The 18181-nt window shown below is 44.3% G+C and overlaps 1 protein-coding gene across 1 annotated transcript in view; it reads left to right on the top strand.

The window, feature by feature from the left end:
• LOC125626499 (substance-P receptor) overlaps positions 1-13877 on the top strand; it is a 98873-nt gene extending 84996 nt beyond the window's left edge. The window contains exons 3-5 of the mRNA XM_048829541.2: positions 2714-2864; positions 3708-3904; positions 6933-13877. Of these exons, the coding sequence (XP_048685498.1) occupies positions 2714-2864; positions 3708-3904; positions 6933-7224 (640 nt within the window). The 3' untranslated portion in view covers positions 7225-13877. The remainder of the gene's footprint in view (positions 1-2713; positions 2865-3707; positions 3905-6932) is intronic.
• The last annotated feature ends 4304 nt before the right edge of the window (positions 13878-18181 follow it).

Here is an 18181-nt window from a genome sequence, read left to right as displayed (position 1 = left end):
CAATGCAAAACTTTTTGGAATATTTCATTTTGAAAAGAAAAAAAAAATTGAGATTTTTTACTTTGTTCCGATTTGGGACAAAACCAGATTTTGAAATACTAGAATTCCCTAAGGGCCTGAAGGGGAACTCTGGTAGACTGGATCAGAGAATGGGGCTTCAGGAAGAAGGTTTTGTATGGAGGAAGGTGCAAAGACAAGTAGGATTCTACATTCTAGGGGAAGAAGTGCCGTGTCCAATTAGAACACAGTTTGTAAAGTGCATGCTTTCCTTTTTCTTGGAAAGGTGCTAATGTCAGTCACAACTAAAACACAAAAAGAAAAGGAGTACTTGTGGCACCTTAGAGACTAACCAATTTATTTGAGCATGAGCTTTCGTGAGCTACAGCTCACTTCATCAGATGCATACCGTGGAAACTGCAGCAGACTTTATATACACACAGAGAATATGAAACAATACCTCCTCCCACCCCACTGTCCTGCTGGTAATAGCTTATCTAAAGTGATCAACAGGTGGGCCATTTCCAGCACAAATCCAGGTTTTCCAGTGGGGTGGGAGGAGATATTGTTTCATATTCTCTGTGTGTATATAAAGTCTGCTGCAGTTTCCACGGTATGCATCTGATGAAGTGAGCTGTAGCTCACGAAAGCTCATGCTCAAATAAATTGGTTAGTCTCTAAGGTGCCACAAGTACTCCTTTTCTTTTTGCGAATACAGACTAACACGGCTGTTCCTCTGAAACTAAAACACAGCAACTCAGTTCAGCACGGAACATGGCATTGCTTCCATGGGAAACTCAAGATAGACAGCAACATTCCAGTTCTGCTTGTGAGCTCACTAAAATGTTTACACGGAAGCCATTTGTAACATTTCGACAGCAAGAACGATAGCATGCACGGGGATGGCGATCTCCTTTCCGGACAGCTGCTTATTCAGGCTGGCTCTGTGTGTGTTCCCATCAGGGATGAATATGGCCTGATTGATAGCTGGCTGGGGTGCGAAGCCCTTTATTTATATGGGATAATAGGATCTCTCTTCAATAAAATGATGACAACATGAAGCAGTGTCAGCTCCAGAAACAGCTCAGCCACACTCATGATTCACTGCCTAAAAACAAAAATCACTTCTCAGGAGGATGCCCCAACAATAATAGAATTCAGGAGGTTTTGAGATTAGCTGCAGCTGAGAACAGAAATTGACTGCACTCTGGAGACTAAATTGACTTGTAGACTACTCACATGTAGTGGCCCCAAGCACAGAAATTAAGTAAGGAGGCAGCCTCCATCCCAAAGAATGCGTGTCTGGGATTGTCAAAAGGGCATTGGATTTCAGTGGGAATTGGAGGCCTAATTCTCTCGAGCCCTTTTGAAAAGCCCAGCCTTCAAGGTGTATGAAAAGATCCAACAGGTGGAGGAAGCAAACTAACAGGTAGTTTAAACTAGGCTGTCACAGAGCACTCCCTCAGCTACCCAGTGTGCCACGCTGCCTGGCCCATTTGGGTCGTCTCTAACTCACAACATACACACCGCCTGTTCCTTTTCCCCGTGTCTACCTTTCACCTTCAGATTCCAGGCACTGCAGAACCCAGTACAGGCATGTGTCAGGAGAAGCCTGGCACCCAGCGTTCTCTACTACACCCACCTGACTCTCTGAGCTCCCCCTTACTTCCTGTTCCTGCCAATTAGATTTCCCACTTATTGGTCTAAATACCTCATTAGCCTAATCATTGCCCCACAAACGTCAACAATCCCTATCCCAGTAGGTTAACGGATTCCAGTGAAGCCTGCAAACTTCTCCGGTCAGTCAATTAGCTCAGCGAGCTGGGTACTACCCTGCCACATAGCCTTAACATTTTTCCTGCAACGTGTAGCGAAGTCGAAGATTCACCGGTGTGGCGCCTCCTGCTGGTCGTCCGGGAATTAGCCCTTTTTCCAGCGTACGGCGCGCCCTCTGCAGGCTGGTGTCTTGCTTGCTACTGGCCCCGTGTCCCTCCTGGACCCTGGTGCCCTTTATCTCGGGGTTCTGCCCCAGCAGTACCGCCAAGCTCTGGGTCTCCCCTCCCAGGAGAACCCCCAGCCCTCTATGCCCACCTTGCCTCAGTGGCTACTGCCAGTCGTCATCCAGCCCCCTTTCCCTGGGGCAGACTGCAGTCTGTAATGGCCACTCATCACTGGCAAGGGGGTTGGACCGGCTGCCTCTTCCTGTCCCTGGGCTGCACCTCTGCAGCCCCAGTACCTGTTTAGGACTTGACCAAGGCCTCAGCCTGGGGAGTTGCCAGGCTGGAGTTTCCAAACTCCTCTTGCCCTTTTCCCCAGCACTGCCTGCTTCAGGTACCATATGTTCCCCAGCAGCTAGGCCCTCTCCCTCCAGGGCTGGAAAGAGACTGCCCTGCCTTCTGGCCCTGCAGTTCTTTTATAGGGCCCAACCTGGCCCTGATTGGCTGCCTCCCAGCCTTTTCCGATTGGCTCCCCCGGGCTGTTTTTAACCCCTTCAGGGGCAGAGCAGGGCGACTGCCCCGCTACACCACGCTTTCGTAAGGGTGTCGAATGCTTTGCTGAAATCCAACGACCAGACTTGCCAGAAGTACTGAGCACTCACAAATCCTGCTTATGTCAATGAGGACTGCTGGTGCTCAGCGCGCCCGAGAATCAGACCCCAAATATCTTGCCTGTTTTCCTGTGCACTCAACCGCATTTTACCGGGACAAACTTTCAGGTATCAATTCTGTGTGACCGTGCTGATCTACTTCTTGCCGCTCCTGGTGATAGGATGCGCCTACACGGTGGTTGGCATCACTCTGTGGGCTAGTGAGATACCCGGTGATTCTTCTGACCGCTACCACGAGCAAGTGTCTGCCAAGCGAAAGGTAAGCAACTTTCCAGCCTCATGGCAGAATAATTGGGAAGTGGGTGTGCAAAGGCAATTGAACAGACTTGGAGTCTATGGTTAATTCACTCTCTCTCAGGCATTCTTTAAATGGAACGTAGCATATACACAGTGGTCAAATTTCTCAACAGTGGCCACCAACTTTGGATGCCTTGGTGTATAGTACAGATGAAATCAATAGGAGCGGCAGTTGCTCAGCTCCTTTGAAAAATCAGGTCCAACAAGATGCCAGCTGGAGACCCAAAAACTCCGGCACCAAAATAGGAGGGGTACATTTTTAACAATGTGGCATTGAGTGCTTGGATACCAAACTGAAATTAAGGCGTGCGTTGTATTTTGGAGAGACTGGGTGGCTCAGATAACTGGTAATGGGATCCTGCTCGGGACAGAGCCGCCATTTCAAATCTAGCCCCAGACAGCAGTGGCCCAAAGTCATTGATATAGGGCGGGGTGAGGAGAATATGTTTGGGTTCAATCCATTTCCTAAAGACACGGATCCAAAGCCCCCACCACTCTCACAACAGAAATAATTGCCTCCCCTGGTTGAAAATCACAATAGAAAGACCAAGGGTTGAAGGAAGGAAGAAGACCACAACTTACTCCTTGAAGCGGTCCTTTCCAGGGCAGAGTTGAAGCATATGGAGCACAAGTCTGCCTTGCCGATCTGTTTTTCTGTGGATAAACAGAGGACTGCTCGTCCCAGGATGGCCACCCCGCCATTCTCCCCCTAGTTGATCACGCTGGCTTCAGTTCTGTTTGGTACGCTTTGCTCAAAGGGTATAGCGTAAACTTCTATAACCAGGTCTCTCTCTCTCGTGTACAGGTGGTGAAGATGATGATCGTTGTGGTGTGCACGTTCGCAGTCTGCTGGCTGCCCTACCACGTCTACTTCCTCCTGCATTTTTTTAACCCCGACTGGTACCAGGAGAAGTTTATCCAGCAGGTCTATTTAACAGTAATGTGGCTGGCCATGAGCTCCACCATGTATAATCCAATCATCTACTGCTGCCTCAATGACAGGTGAGTTATGAGCTTGACTGAGTGCAATAAAGGGGAGATGTGGGGATGGGTTGGGTACAGAAGAGGACCCTAGACATGGTGGTGAGTTGCAGCTTAGCAGGGAGCCAACACATCAGGGGTGGCTGTTCAAATTACTCAGCAAATTGTTTGGGTTTTCATAGAATCATAGAATATCAGGGTTGGAAGGGACCTCAGGAGGTCATCTAGTCCAACCCCCTGCTCAAAGCAGGACCAATCCCCAATTTTTGCCCCAGATCCCAAATGGCCCCCTCAAGGATTGAACTCACAACCCTGGGTTTAGCAGGCCAATGCTCAAACCACTGAGCTATCCCTCCTTTTCCTACAGCTGGAGTGTACCAAATTAACAGCTACACCAGGGCTTCTCACTACCAGTTTCTTAAATTAAGGGGCTGATTTTCCCAAGTACTGAGCTCCTACATCTTCATCGGCAGTCAATGGGAACTGCAGGTATTAAGCACCTCTGAATAATCAGGTGTTATATTTTCCAAGGCTTTAGGCAGCCAAAGTCAAATAAAAACTCCAAGCTATTTCCAGGACAGTTTTCCCTTGTCAATAGGGCAACAGCAGATTGTAGATCAGACTCACCAGAGTATATATTTCTAATAGCTCCTCTGGGATCCGATAGTGCAGTCTAGTGGAGAATAATGGTCCTCCCCATTTTAGCTAGATGAAAATCCCTGCTAGAGCTGGGATATATCCAATCTTTATTCAGTTACCAAAAAAAGGCATACTCAAATCGCTTTAATGATGGTCAGCTTGTATTTTCTTAAATGAAAAAAGTTCAGCATGAAATAAGTTCTCATTTCGACAATGTGTTTTTCCTTTAAAAGGAAACACTTTCCATTTTTCTCCATGGGGGTGAAAAGGTGCTTGGCTGTTCCCCACTTTCTCTCCCTTATCCCCTACTTTTCCAGGGTCAAGGAGGAGGAAGAAAAGTTAAAGGGGGCAACCCCAACATTCAAAATGAAACCTTTTCCTGTCAAACAGTCTTTAGGCAAACCTTAATTCCTAAAATTTCAAAACAAAGCAATGCAGTTTTGAAATATTTTGCAAAAATACCAACAAATATCAGAAGGCTCTAATCCATGCCCAGAGAGCAGAAGCAGCAGTATGCCTGGAATGAGATACCCTCTTTCTGCCCATCTGGGTCTGTATTTGTAAAGGGACCCATCACCATGGCATGAGTGGCAGCCTCTGGGTTAATAGATTATACCAGTCCTACCCTCCCACCATAGCTATGATCCCTGCTTTATATAAAGACACATGTATGTGCATTTAAATAAAATTGTTACTGTTCTAGCACATACAAGATTATAAAACTGGGCCAATCCTGAAGTGTCTAGTCTGTCAAACTCCCCTGGCTCCAGTGGGTATTTGGATGGAGTAAGATTTTCAGTTTAACTTGTATATAACGTCATCGGTTCATGCAGAATTGAGTACGGCACACTTCCGGCACCCAAGAATTTCCAATCTAAACTTGGTGAGAAACACACAAAACATTGCTAAAGCCCTTAATCAGTATTACTACATAAACAGATGCATAAAAGCCATCAAGAGTTCTACCCTTGGAAATAAGAACTTGGAATGCAAAGAGGGACTGGGTAAATCAAAACTTGTTTGAGTAAATTTGTCAGTTATATGCCCCAACTGCAAAAGAGTTTGGTAAGCCTCTCTCGTTTACCAAGTATAATAGCAAGGTAGTGATGGTTGATTGACTGTTGGCAGTGCAGTCCAGTGGTTACACTGGGATGGATTAGGGATCACAGCACAAGATACTGTTCTCAGTTTTGCCATTAACTTGTGTTGTGATGCTGGGGGAAGTTTGATATCTCTGTTCGCCTACTGGAAATGGGAGCATAGTACTGATTGTTGTATTCACTGGAATGATTATTTATTAAGCACCAAAATGAAGAATACTTAAGAAGAGCTTTTAGATCCTGGATTAAAAAGTGTTGTATGATAATACCTAGTTCTTATGTAGCACTTGGCATCCAAAAGATCTCAAAGTGCTTTTACAATGGACAGAAAACTACGAAGTGGGGAATAACTGGCTAGGCACTTGTACATCTTAGAAGGATCTGGGAGTTATAATAGATCACAAATAAGAGTCTGCAATGTGAACCGGTTACTAAAAAGACTAATGTCATTCTGGGGTATATCAACAGGAGTGAGTGTCACATGTAAGACACAGGAGAATTGTCCGGGTCTGCTTGGCACTGATGAGACCTCAACTGGAGTACTGTGTCCAGTTCTGGGCACCACACTTTAGGAAAGATGTGGGTGAACTGCACAGAGAGACAGAAAGAGTCCAGACAAGAGGTTTAGAAAACTTGAACTACAAGGCCCAGTTTTTCTAACCTTTCATGTTTAGCCTTGAGGAAAGCAGACTGGGGGTGGGACCTGATAACAGTCTTCAAATATGCTAAGGGCTGTTGTAAAGAGGACAGTGATCAGTTGTTCTCCACATCCACTAAAGGTAGGGCAAGAAGTAATGGGCTTAATCTTCAATGAGGAATATTTAAGTTAGATATTAGGAAAAGCTTTCTAATTCAAAGGGTAGTTAAGTGCCGGAACAGGCTTCCAAGGGAACTTGTGGAATCCCCATCATTGGCCGCTTTTAAGAACAGGTTGGACGAACACCTGTCCAGGATAGCCTAGGTTTACTTCAAAGTGCCTCAGTGCAGGGGGGCTGGACTAGATGACCTCTCGAGGTCCCTTCCAACCCGACATTTCTAGGATTCTCTGAAATCCCAATGCCCACTTTACAGAAGGGTAAAGACTTAAAGGTCACATGGTGAGTCAGCAACAGAGATGGGAACAGAATGCGGCAGTGTGGTCTAGTGAACAGAATACTGGACCATAGGGGTATTAAGGTTTGAGAGTTGGTCACACTTCTTGCATCAGTGCATATGCTGGAGGTCTCCTCCTATGGATTGCATTGAAAACATTCTGAAACCAGCTCAGCACATGCTGGGCCTAACATCCCTGCACTTGGCTGTCTCCTCAGATTCCGCATTGGCTTTAAGCACGCTTTCCGGTGGTGCCCTTTCATCAGTGCTAGGGAATATGAAGGGCTGGAAATGAAGTCTGCCAGGTACCTCCAGACCCAGAGCAGCATGTACAAGGTCAGCCGGATGGAGACAACTGTATCCTCCGTCACCGGTAACACTGAGGAAGACATTGAAGAGAGCAACAAAATTAAGCGCCTGTCCGTGGATATGACATCCAACGGCTCCTCCCGCAGTGACTCTAAAACCATCTCCGAGAGCTTCAGCTTCTATTCCAACACGCTCTCCTAAGCTGCCATCCAACCGAGCAAGGGTCAGAAAATATTGCATATACCTATGCCCCAGGTCTCCATTAACCATATATCCAGGTGTGCCTGTATTCACCTTTTCCTGATTAGGATGCTATGCCTTGGTTGTGACAGTAGCCACCTCTCAACAGTGTGCCTGTCTGACCCAATGTAATTACACCAGTTAACACTGACAATATCTTCTCTCTCTATGGGATCTTGCAGTCGTTTGCTGGGCTGAATGCTTAACAGATGCTGTTCACTGAAAGCAGATCTTAATTTAGGATACAGCATTGGTAGGTATCAGAACCTGGCCTGCAGTGATGCTGTTCATTCTCAAGCTATGCTCTGCCATTGATCAGTGTCTGAATGCAATATAGATTTCCACTGGGGGGGAGGGGGCTTTTTCCATCTGCTTTCCCCACTATTTTTGTTGTCCTACCTCCTCCCTTACTTGCCATTCACTTGTTGCTGATTAACAAAATGGAGAAATGGTATCAAAAGAGGAAGATAGAGCTGGTGACTTACGAACCAACCAATACGAAATGTGCGTCCACCTCCACTAGCTTAGTAGGCTACGCGACAGCAAGGCTGCTTCTCTTGCATGTGGTGTGTTAAACACGGAGGATTTCAGTTCCTTTTAGGTGAAGGAAAGATGGAGCTCTTGAGGTTTATTGCTACCATGCCTTTCTTTTTATTCTCCACTGCTCAACTTTCTGTCAAAGTATATTCCTCCTCCTTCTGAGGATTCTATTTGTAGTGTAGTCCAGCATTGTTTACTGGATTCAAGTTAAAATTGACCATGTGACATGTTCAGCTTCTTTTGCTCTTACCCCTGAAAAGGTTCTAGCACAACCTTTGATTTCATCTGGGTCTCCTAGACTCAACCTCATGATGCAAAGACTTCATCTCAGATCATCGAGATCTATGACTGCAGAACCAAGCCGAAGCTTGGGTGTTTGCTCTAGCTGGTTGGCTCTGGGGGTTTCAGATACACCTCAATCCATTGTCCTCACTCTAATTCCTACACAAAGCTAATTCGACACTCTAGAGCTTGGAAATGCCTTTGGTTAAAGTTCTACATGGGGTTTGTGGCTTCTATCATTGTCTGGATAGTCCAAGAGACGCACAATACCAAATTCACTGATACATTCTTCCTTTTTTAACCCCCCCCCTCAACACCCACCAAATTATTCTTCATATATAAAGGGAAATACAGCAAGAAACAAAATGTCTTTGTTAGCCCTAATCATCAGGAAATAAATATAGTTTGCAAACAGGCCTTCAGCAGTGCACACTTCCCAGCCTCTCAAAACATGGCCTGGGTTTTCCCTGGATGTTTCCCAGTTAACTGCTGACCAGACCTGACTCTGCTTCATTTGGGACACCAGAACAGCAAGATCTTCAGAGTGCCAAGAGATGTTTGTCTCCGACACATGCAATTGCGATTGGACAGTAGAGATGGCAAAAAGCATCTTTTGAATGAGTGAAACCTCGTAAGTGTGCAGGTAGGGCTAGACTATGGATAATGAGAGAGATAGCAGTAGATAGTGCATATAGTCAGATGTAGGCTTAACAATGCCAGTGGAAAGTAATTTTGTAAATAAGCATGGAATAAGGGCTAACAGGAAAGAATACCATGTGTCATCTAACACAAATGTACTGTGTAACTGAAAGGTACAAGGAATGTCTAACACATTTACAAACAAAACCTACTAAAAAGGAAGTGGTATATGTCTATTGTGGAAGATGCTTTCCAGTGTATGCTTTGCATTTCAATACCATTACAGAAGAACCTCAGAGTTACGAACTGACTGGTCAACCACATCTCATTTGGAACTGAAAGGACGCAATCAGGCAGCAGCATAGGCCAGAAACCCCCCCCCCCCAAACAAAATACAGTATAGTACTGTCTTAAATGTAAACTACTATAATAAAGGGAAATCAGCATTTTCCTTCTGCATAGAGTAGTTTCAAAGCTCCATTGAGTCAACGTTCCGTTGTAAACTTTTGAAAGAACCACCAGAACGTTTTGTTCAGAGTTACGAATGTTTCAGAGTTACGAACAACCTCCATTCCTGAGGTGTTCATAACTCTGAGGTTCTGCTGTAGTTGCAATATACCTTGAAAAACTTGAAAAACTTGAAAAACTCTGATTTGTTGTAAGAGACTGAAATACCTTGCAGATACATGGGTGGGGCTAACTGTGGGGTAGGGGAAGGGACTGCCTATCCTTTGGTTAAATCCCCTGAAATGTATGGAATTAAGACAGAGATTACATTTGGGAGGTACTTTATTATGCAGCCTGTGAACTGACCGCAGGAAGATACAGCTGTTAAATAAATCCCCATCCCAAACTGTTTTCATTGATGGCAGAAATACCTTTATTTAATGTAAGTAAGGATACCAGTAATAAGTCCACAGATTTCTCTCATGGTTGTTGCTAGGTAGAACTAGCAAAAGCCACCCTATCCTTTTTTAGTCTACATTCTGCCAAGCAGGACATATCAGCCTGCCATTCTTTATTGTGATGACCGTATAAGGTTATAGGGTGCCACACTTCATGTATACCCTTGCTACAGTACCACCTCCTGTATATTATTAACGTCTCCTTTCATCCAAGTCCTGGTTGAGACGATCTCTCATGCTTCCCGTCTTGTGGGACAAGAGCTCAAACTCCTTTTCCCACTGCTGCTGCCTTATTCTTCAGACCATTTTCTAGTAGCTTGCATGATGTGGGGAAAAGGAAGGGTCACAGACGAAGGAGAAGATTTTTTATTTTTTTTGCATGCAGACTTCAGACCCACTGCTTGGAGTCTGACCCTATATCTACACCATTTGGTATCATGCTGTCGTACAACATTTAAGTACCCAATGCACAGCATAAGCCCAGTGAATGGAAATGCCTTAGTGGGATAGTAGCAATGTAGTTTATGATGCAAGCAATGAGTTTTTGCTCTGACAAAGTTCTGTGGAATTGATCTTATCAAAGGTTTTTAACTGGATGTTGGATAATATCCTTTTTTTGCAAAATTTATCAGAGCTGCACTGCCAATATATAAAGAAGAAGGTGCTGTAAAAGCAGGAGTTCATTTTTATGACAGTTCAGAGCGAAACGCTGGTTGACTTATTCAGACAAGCAGCCCCAACAGAAATGTCAAATCAAAGTAAAACCACATGATTCAAAGTAAAGCTCTACGTGAGTACATACATGAGTAAGGCAAGCAAGATTTGGCTTGTACTCCCAATATTATATACACAAAATTTGTGCTGGGCCGGTACCTACAGGTTGACCTTAAAAAATCCAAATACACACCTAACCAGCCTACATTCCTGCATGCTTTATGCTATAGTCGTTCCATACTTACAAGGCACACAGGGAGAACAAGAATTATTGTTTTCTTTTATCAATGGCCTACTTACAGTAAGTTTACAACCAACACTAGATGTTAAACATGGGAGAGTCCTAAGGACATGCATCGGGATAATGAAGTCACCATAGTTCACAACATAAGATACTTCTTGTTCATACTTGTTCAACTTTACAAGCAACTCTGTTTATACCTAAGTGTTTTTACTTGAAGTAATAACTCAGTGAGAAAGTAGTAAGTAATGTTACAGTTTTTGTGGTGAAATTAAAAGTGATGGAATACACAATCATCAATATCTGTATGCTGTAATTGTTTACAAAGAGTTTTGAATGGTTTACAAGGTTAGATCAGGGGGTCATTCTTATTAACATGTGTGTGAACTATATGCAGGCTGCAGGCTCAGAATCTTAAAATGAGGCCTCATATAGCATTCAACTGATCATTCGAAAAATCATTTTATCTGTCTCTTGAAATAAAGTGGGCCAGGATGCTCATGTGGTGTAAATGGGTATAATGCAAGTGACTTCAATGGAGCCTCAAGCATTTATACCAGCTCAGGATCTGGCCCAATGACTAGGACATTTCCAAAGACTAAGCCACCAAAGGTATTTCTTTCTATTTGGTGGAGAGTGGGTTAGTAAAAACCAAAGTGTTCAGTATAAAATAGGCATAGTTAAAAGCTAGAGGGAGTCCAGAGCCAAAATTTCCCAAAAATGCAAGGTTATTTGAATTAGGGGGTTGGCCTCAGCCTGTTGTAGAGACTCTGAAGAATTAGGATCTGGAGTTCGGCTTTTGGTTCAGGTCCACGTCTATTAGAAATAAATAAGACGTACGTACATGTATGCAACAAGTTAGCTAGCTCCGAGGACCCTCTTGTGCAATGAGATAGGGATATTGGCATGTAAATCTTCTAAGCTAATTGAAGAGCTCATGAAAGAGACATGGGGACCTCTTGCCCCCGCACAAACACATTGCGAGTCTAAATACTATTGTACCTTTCCTTTCAAAGCGTGTAACTGTATTGCACAGTCCTTGGGCTTTATCTGTTTCAGGTTTACTCTCAATTCTTTTATCAGAAATCCAATTCCAAAGCATGGTGATTTATTTCCAGGCTTTCTGCAATGCTGAATAATAATATTCTGAGATAGTCACATAGGAGATCTATTCCTCCCTTGTTACTCATACATATTACTCCTATTGACATTAATGGAAGCTGCATGTTCTCTCCTGGGAGAGCGAAGAGATGCACGAATATAGTAAACAGCAGTATATTTACTAATTAAGCACTCTACACACTGGAGTGTCAGGACAAATACAGCTTTTTCTATTTATTCAAAATCTAAGGATGTCAAGCAGACTTGACTCCCACACAAAACTCTGCCTCTAACCACCCCAAAACGTTGGGAAGGGGAAGGGATTTCTGCAAACCAAACCTAGGTCTGATTGAAAGCAACCCCTATCTTTATAGAGGAACCAAACCAAAACACTGTTTCTGAACATCCCGAAATTGAAATCAGCATCTAAAATATTCTCTTTTGGGAACAGGTATAATGAGTCTCATCCCTCTAGGGGCTGGCGTATGGTATCCAGTTGTGCATCTGATGACAGACTGGTGCTGAAAATCAGTAGCACTTGTACCTTGAACCTGGTTCCCCTGTCTTGCCCGGGCCCTAAAATAGATAAGTACAATAGGCCAGATTCGTGGAGTTCAGGGGCTGTTCTTCACGGCTAGTCCTCACACAGAGAGGCCAAACAAGATGACATACAAATCACAATGCCAAAGTGCAGCAAGGTCACAACCTCATGATATAAAGACATCATCTCAGATCGTCAAAATCAATGTCTGCAGAACCAAGCCGAACATGGTGCATTTGCTTTAGCTGGCTGTCTTCAGTAGCTTTGGATAGGCCAATGGACTGACCCCTAACTTGAATTCCCACACAAAGCTGATTTGATCTTCTAGCCCCGACTGTGGGCTATACCAGCTCACTAACACATTCTTCCCTATATATCCCCAGACACCCGCCACATTACTGTCAGTGATCAACATACATACAGCAAGAAGAAAATTAGCAGCTCCGTTTTATTTGCCACAATCTAGAATAAGTTTTCAGAGAGGGGAAAGGGGATAGCTCAAGTGATAGGTGTAACCCAAACTGCCATTACTTGTGGCCCATGCAAGAGAAATGTACTTAGCTCTATGCACTGGACAGGATGATCTGTGGCTATCATGGTCTTCAGACTACCATTACCAACCATGCAATGATCCAAAACTAGCTGCTTGGCTCATTTTGAGGCATTAGCGTTTCTACTCTGCTGACCCAACAGGTCCCATTCCTGTATGGAAGAGGAGTGTCTGCAGTCTTCTACATTTATGCAACATAGGTGAAGCCCACTAGCTCTTGGCAATCTGCCCTGAGCTGGGAAAGCACAGTTGCCTCTCAGCTAGAATAATCTTGCAGGATTTTATAACCACAACGGGCTTCATGGACCTATTCTACAAGATTCAATCTTCTTCCTGTCATTAGAGAGAGACATCCAGACTCAAATCTTTTAATGTCATGTTCATAATTTCCCCACCCCATACACTATATAAAGAATGTCACAGCCCAAGACTCAAAGATTTGCCACCTTGTCAGTCCATTCACAAAATCCACAGGCCAGTATTTTAAATGATCTGAAATGGTTTGCATGCAGATGGCTGAATCACAGTAAAACCTCTAGGTTGAGCTTCATGATGCGCTGGAGAAGGGGGTAATAAATCTGAGCAACAGCTGGAGAAAGGTAAAAGATCACAGTTGGCTTTCCCTGAGAGACTGGGGTTTTTTTGCCTTCCTCTGCAGTGTGGGGCACTTGCTGGTTTGAACTAGAGTAAATGGTACATTCTCTGTAATTTGAAGTCTTTAAATCAAGATTTGAGGACTTCGGTAACTCAGCCAGAGGTTAGGGGTCTATTACAGGAGCGGGTGGGTGAGGTTCTGTGGCCTGCAATGGGTAAGAGGTCAGACTAGATGATGGTTTCATCCAGTCTGAGTCTAAGCTTTTAGCCCTGGACAACGTGATTCTAATTCTGTGCAATATGATACATTCAGAAAAAAAAAATCACAGTGTGATGTACCAATGGCTTGTGATGTTCAATTCATGGTCCAGCTAATGATTACAGTATTGTATGACGTGCATTTGGTGGTAATGTCTATGTAAAACAAAAAATGTTGATTTTGTTTACTGTTAAGTCAAAAACATATTTTCATAAATAAACATTTATTTCGTGAGGCTGTGTTGCAAACCGGCTGCTGGATAAACAGTGATTTCAGCTGTGTGTGGGTTGTTGGTGATGCCAGTCAAGAACTGGAAAGGTGGATGGGTGAGAGGTATTCTCTCTGGGTTTGAACGAAGGGGCGGTCACTTTCCCTGAATTTAAAGACCTTGATACACAAGAGCAGAAGGAGATGCTGCAGAACTCAGAGTCCCAAGGAGTAATGATACATCTGTAATGATACATCTATGAACAGCTAGAGGAGGCTGATCAGGGGAACAGCCATATGTGAGCAGATCAGCATTCCATGAAGTGGGACACACTGCGTCCGAGAGTGGCTGTAACGTTTTAAAATGTGATGTACTTACCAGCTCCTTTCTTTACACTAAGCGCTGCGGTCGGACAACTGGGAAGACCCTTCTGGCAGTAGCCTGTAATAACACAATTATTTTCAATTATGTAGCGCCAACAAGCTTAGACGTATAAGACCTGACAAAGCATTTAAACATGTGCATGAAACTCCAATAGGATGACCCACGTGCTTAAAGTTACACATGAGCTTAAGGGCTTTGCCAGATTGGGGCCTTACACAAACCAGAGAGCAACACCACTAAGATGCAATATAAATACGGGACCAAATCCAGCCCTGGTGCGAGTAGGCACAATTCCCGTCGACTTCAACAACAGTTGCGTCTATTTATGCAGGGGCTGAATTTGGTCCTTGGTGTTGCAGGTGATCCCACTAAAATATTAATACCATTATGCTAATCAGCTCTCAGGTTTCATGGGGAAGGAACCACTGTGAACACACTTCATCACTTCTATAGCCTTCTCAAGCACACCAGGCATGCTCCTGGCAATCTATCCCAGCCTGGCATGAATATATCATCCTGTCACTTCTGTGCTTTGTACCATCATATCTATTCTTACAGCTACTTCTAAAAATTGGACCACAACCAGGGCCAGCCCTAAACCAAACGGCACCCCAGGTGAAGAGGGTCTGCAGCACCCCACCCCCCATTCGTTAAACTTTAGAATACCTTATTTTTTATTGCATTTGTAGCCCATTTCACAACTTTGATGCATGATTTATCCCTGTCACATAAGAGGATACATTTGCACACTCGAATCTGTAAATCTGTATTTACAGAAAGTCTCAGCAAGTCTGGAAGGTACCACAAGATTCTACAAAGGTCCAGAACATTCTGGGAGATTAGTGAAGAATGAATTTACACATTGAATACCTGAAACATGTGACTCCAAATGTTCTATTTTCCCTTTTGTTGCTAACCACAAAAACAGCCCCCTCCGAGCCTGGCTCCCCCCGAGTACAACACCCCAGGGTCACCTGCCTCTAAATCCGGCCTTCACCTCAACAGTCAGTGCATATTTAAGTGGTTTTCTCTAGATGTACCACTCATAACTATTCCCATTGAGGGGGAAAAACAGCCCCATCCTTATTCCTAAAGACAGCACAGACGGTATTGCAATCAGTAGCTGACTATTCCTATCACACACACAACCCCTTTTAATTATCTCCAGCAGATTGTAATTTACAATTTTTAATTGAACTAGTGCTGCAAAGGCAAACCTGATTGGCATCTCCGCTGAAGTCCCAGCCGCACACATGCTCATCTACCAAGCCTTCAGCAGATCCCTTTTCATTACAGATCACTTCATTGGGGCGGGGGGAGGGAGGAACCCTAATGTATTTTTGCCATGGAACAGCTTTGCGCTGGCCTTCCTAAGAGGGAACATCACAGCTGAGTGGAGATTACAGCTCCTGGATGCACGTTCTTCGTTAGCTGCACGTCAGGTAGAGAAAAGGGGGCTGTCGGGGATGATTATCCACCTTATGTGATTGGAACTCACTTAGAGTGAGGGGAAGTGAGTGCAGGGAGCCAGAGGCAAATCCCTGCTCAGCTGTCACCCAGCCCCAAGGCAAGTTAGAGCCACACAGGAGCAGCTCTAACTTACACTGCTTGCATAAAGAACCTTATCCTGCCAGAGGCTATGGGGTAGTGGAGCTCCAACTCGCCTACAATATGTCACACTCCCAATCCCCTTAGGGCAGAGCTGTCTCGAAGAGCTTTACATCAGTGGAGAGTTCCCCTGCACCACGAGTTCTCCACTGGCTATCTACAGTCATTAAGGACACCTTGCATCACTTTCAGAAGAGATAGGTTATGCTTTGTGCAAAGCGGCCATGCTGGGCCATAGAATCAAGCCCCAAATGTGCTGGCAGAGCGTCTTGTTTTTGATCTTCCCACTGGTGATACCTCTGTCCAGTGGTCATGCTCAAATGCTAGAAGAATTCCCCCTTAAAGGGCTAACCTAGGCTTCTCTCATCCCACGCCGGCCTCAAAGCAGAATTCAAATTCCCTCTCTTCTCAGAGGGACAAGTTATCACCAAATTAGCTGGGATGGAGCAAACTGAATTAGTCTCAGCCTATGCAAAAGCAAAAGTAATATAGTGTAGCTCTGTCTCCCTCTAGTGCCAGGGCCATGGAGAGTGGCTTGTGTGTCTGCTAAATCTAATGGACGTGTGTCTACATTTTTTTAAAGATATGTAGGCACTTTAAGTTGGAGATAGATGCCCAGTGAGGTTTTCAGAGGGCTTAGTTCCCTACTTCTCATTGAAGTCAATGGGAGTTAGGCACATCTGAAAATTTCATTGGGCACCATCTACATTTTAAAGTGCCTAAATACCTTTAAAAGGCCAGCCTGTGGTCTTTTAGCTTAACCAATAGGAGCTCTTCCTCGGAGATCCAGAAAGCCCAGGGTCAGTCCCCCCCAGACCAAAAGCATCGTGGACATCTGGTTTCTTCCAGTTTAGTCACAAAATGGCTTAATCTAGTTCCCCCACTATACTGAATTCAATTCAGTCCTCAGAGGTCTTCTTTTTTGTCCTTGCTTTTATAACATTGGCCAATGTATCACCTTATCAATATGTGCTATTCACATCCCATATATTAATATGCATTACGCACACAATATCAATATAACAATGTATTGCATATGTATTTCTAGCAGTTGGCCTGTCTTTCTATAACCCGGTTCACATGTGCTAGGTATCCCATAACACTTTGCAAAGCTGAAAATCATCTTTGGCATTAGAAAACGCAAAAAACTTACATCAAAGGCAAAATACATCATTGTTTTGTTCTGGCACAAACTGGGGAGGTACCTTCACTGAACAGTACCTCAGATGCTTGTATCCAAAACGTAGTTAAGGGAGGTACAGAACAACAAGTTAAGGAACCGGTACAGATGGATGGGTCCAATCTTAGTGATTCTAGAGTTTTGTAAGCTATACGATCATCCTATAAATACTACTAGTTGAAATGTGTCACTTTGGAAGCACACCTTCTGCATAAGGTGAATTTAACAACCCTGCGTGAGATGGCTTCCCAGAAAATGGTATCATATTGAGCCTTTCTTCCTGTACTCTACTACTATTGACTTTTAGCAATAAACCTGTCTGATATTCGTTATTTGGTCTCTTGAATATATTCCACACCTAATGAAAGCATGGTCAAGCAACTGACCATACAATTTATCAACTGTGCATTCCTTTGGGTTGGGCTAAATTAAGCCTGGAAGCTCTGGCTCTCAGCAAAACGTTCCTGAACTAAAGCATCTTTCCCTGTAATGCAAGATTGTTCTCCAGCGTGAGCTGGTCAACCACAAATAAAGCCGTGTGGGTCACTGAACAAGAATCAAAGCTTTCCAGCTGGAGCCATGTGGGTATCAAAGTACTGACTGCTCTCACAATCCTACTACTCCTATCTTGCTGGCAAAGGGTATGATGCATCTCCCTCTAGTGGCTGGTTCATTAGAGGATAACAGCCTACTATGGCTACCAGTTAAGGCATTAATTCCTTTAGTTCAAGAGATAGAAAGCTGGACACTGAGAATCCCTCCCTATTCATGCCCCAGGCAGTGGATCATTAAATTACAAGTTATACACTAGATGAACCATCTCCAGATCAATTCGTTAATGGTGGCAACACTTGAATAATAGGGAGCTAACGGGGAGACGCTCTCAGCAATTTATTCCCACTCGCCCTGGGCCAGACTCACTTTCCATTCAGCGCCGCCTGCTTCTCAGGTGATACTCAACAGGCATATCCCACGTCTTTGTCTTGGATCATAGTTTACTCAGGCTATGGCTACACTGCAGGGCTTTCGGTGACCCATCTGTACCGATGCAGCTGCATTTCCGTCGGGCTGCGAGTGTAGACGCTCTCAGCCGATGGATGAGCGCCCTCTCGTCGACTTAATTACTCCAGCCCCTGCAAGTGGCGGTAGCTATGTCGGTGGGAGAAGCTCTC

Source organism: Caretta caretta, chromosome 26 (genome assembly GCF_965140235.1).
Source record: "Caretta caretta isolate rCarCar2 chromosome 26, rCarCar1.hap1, whole genome shotgun sequence".
In the NCBI taxonomy this organism is placed as follows: domain Eukaryota; kingdom Metazoa; phylum Chordata; order Testudines; family Cheloniidae; genus Caretta; species Caretta caretta.
The sequence above is the reverse complement of the archived record's forward strand: the minus strand, read 5'-3'. Positions and strand labels throughout refer to the sequence as shown.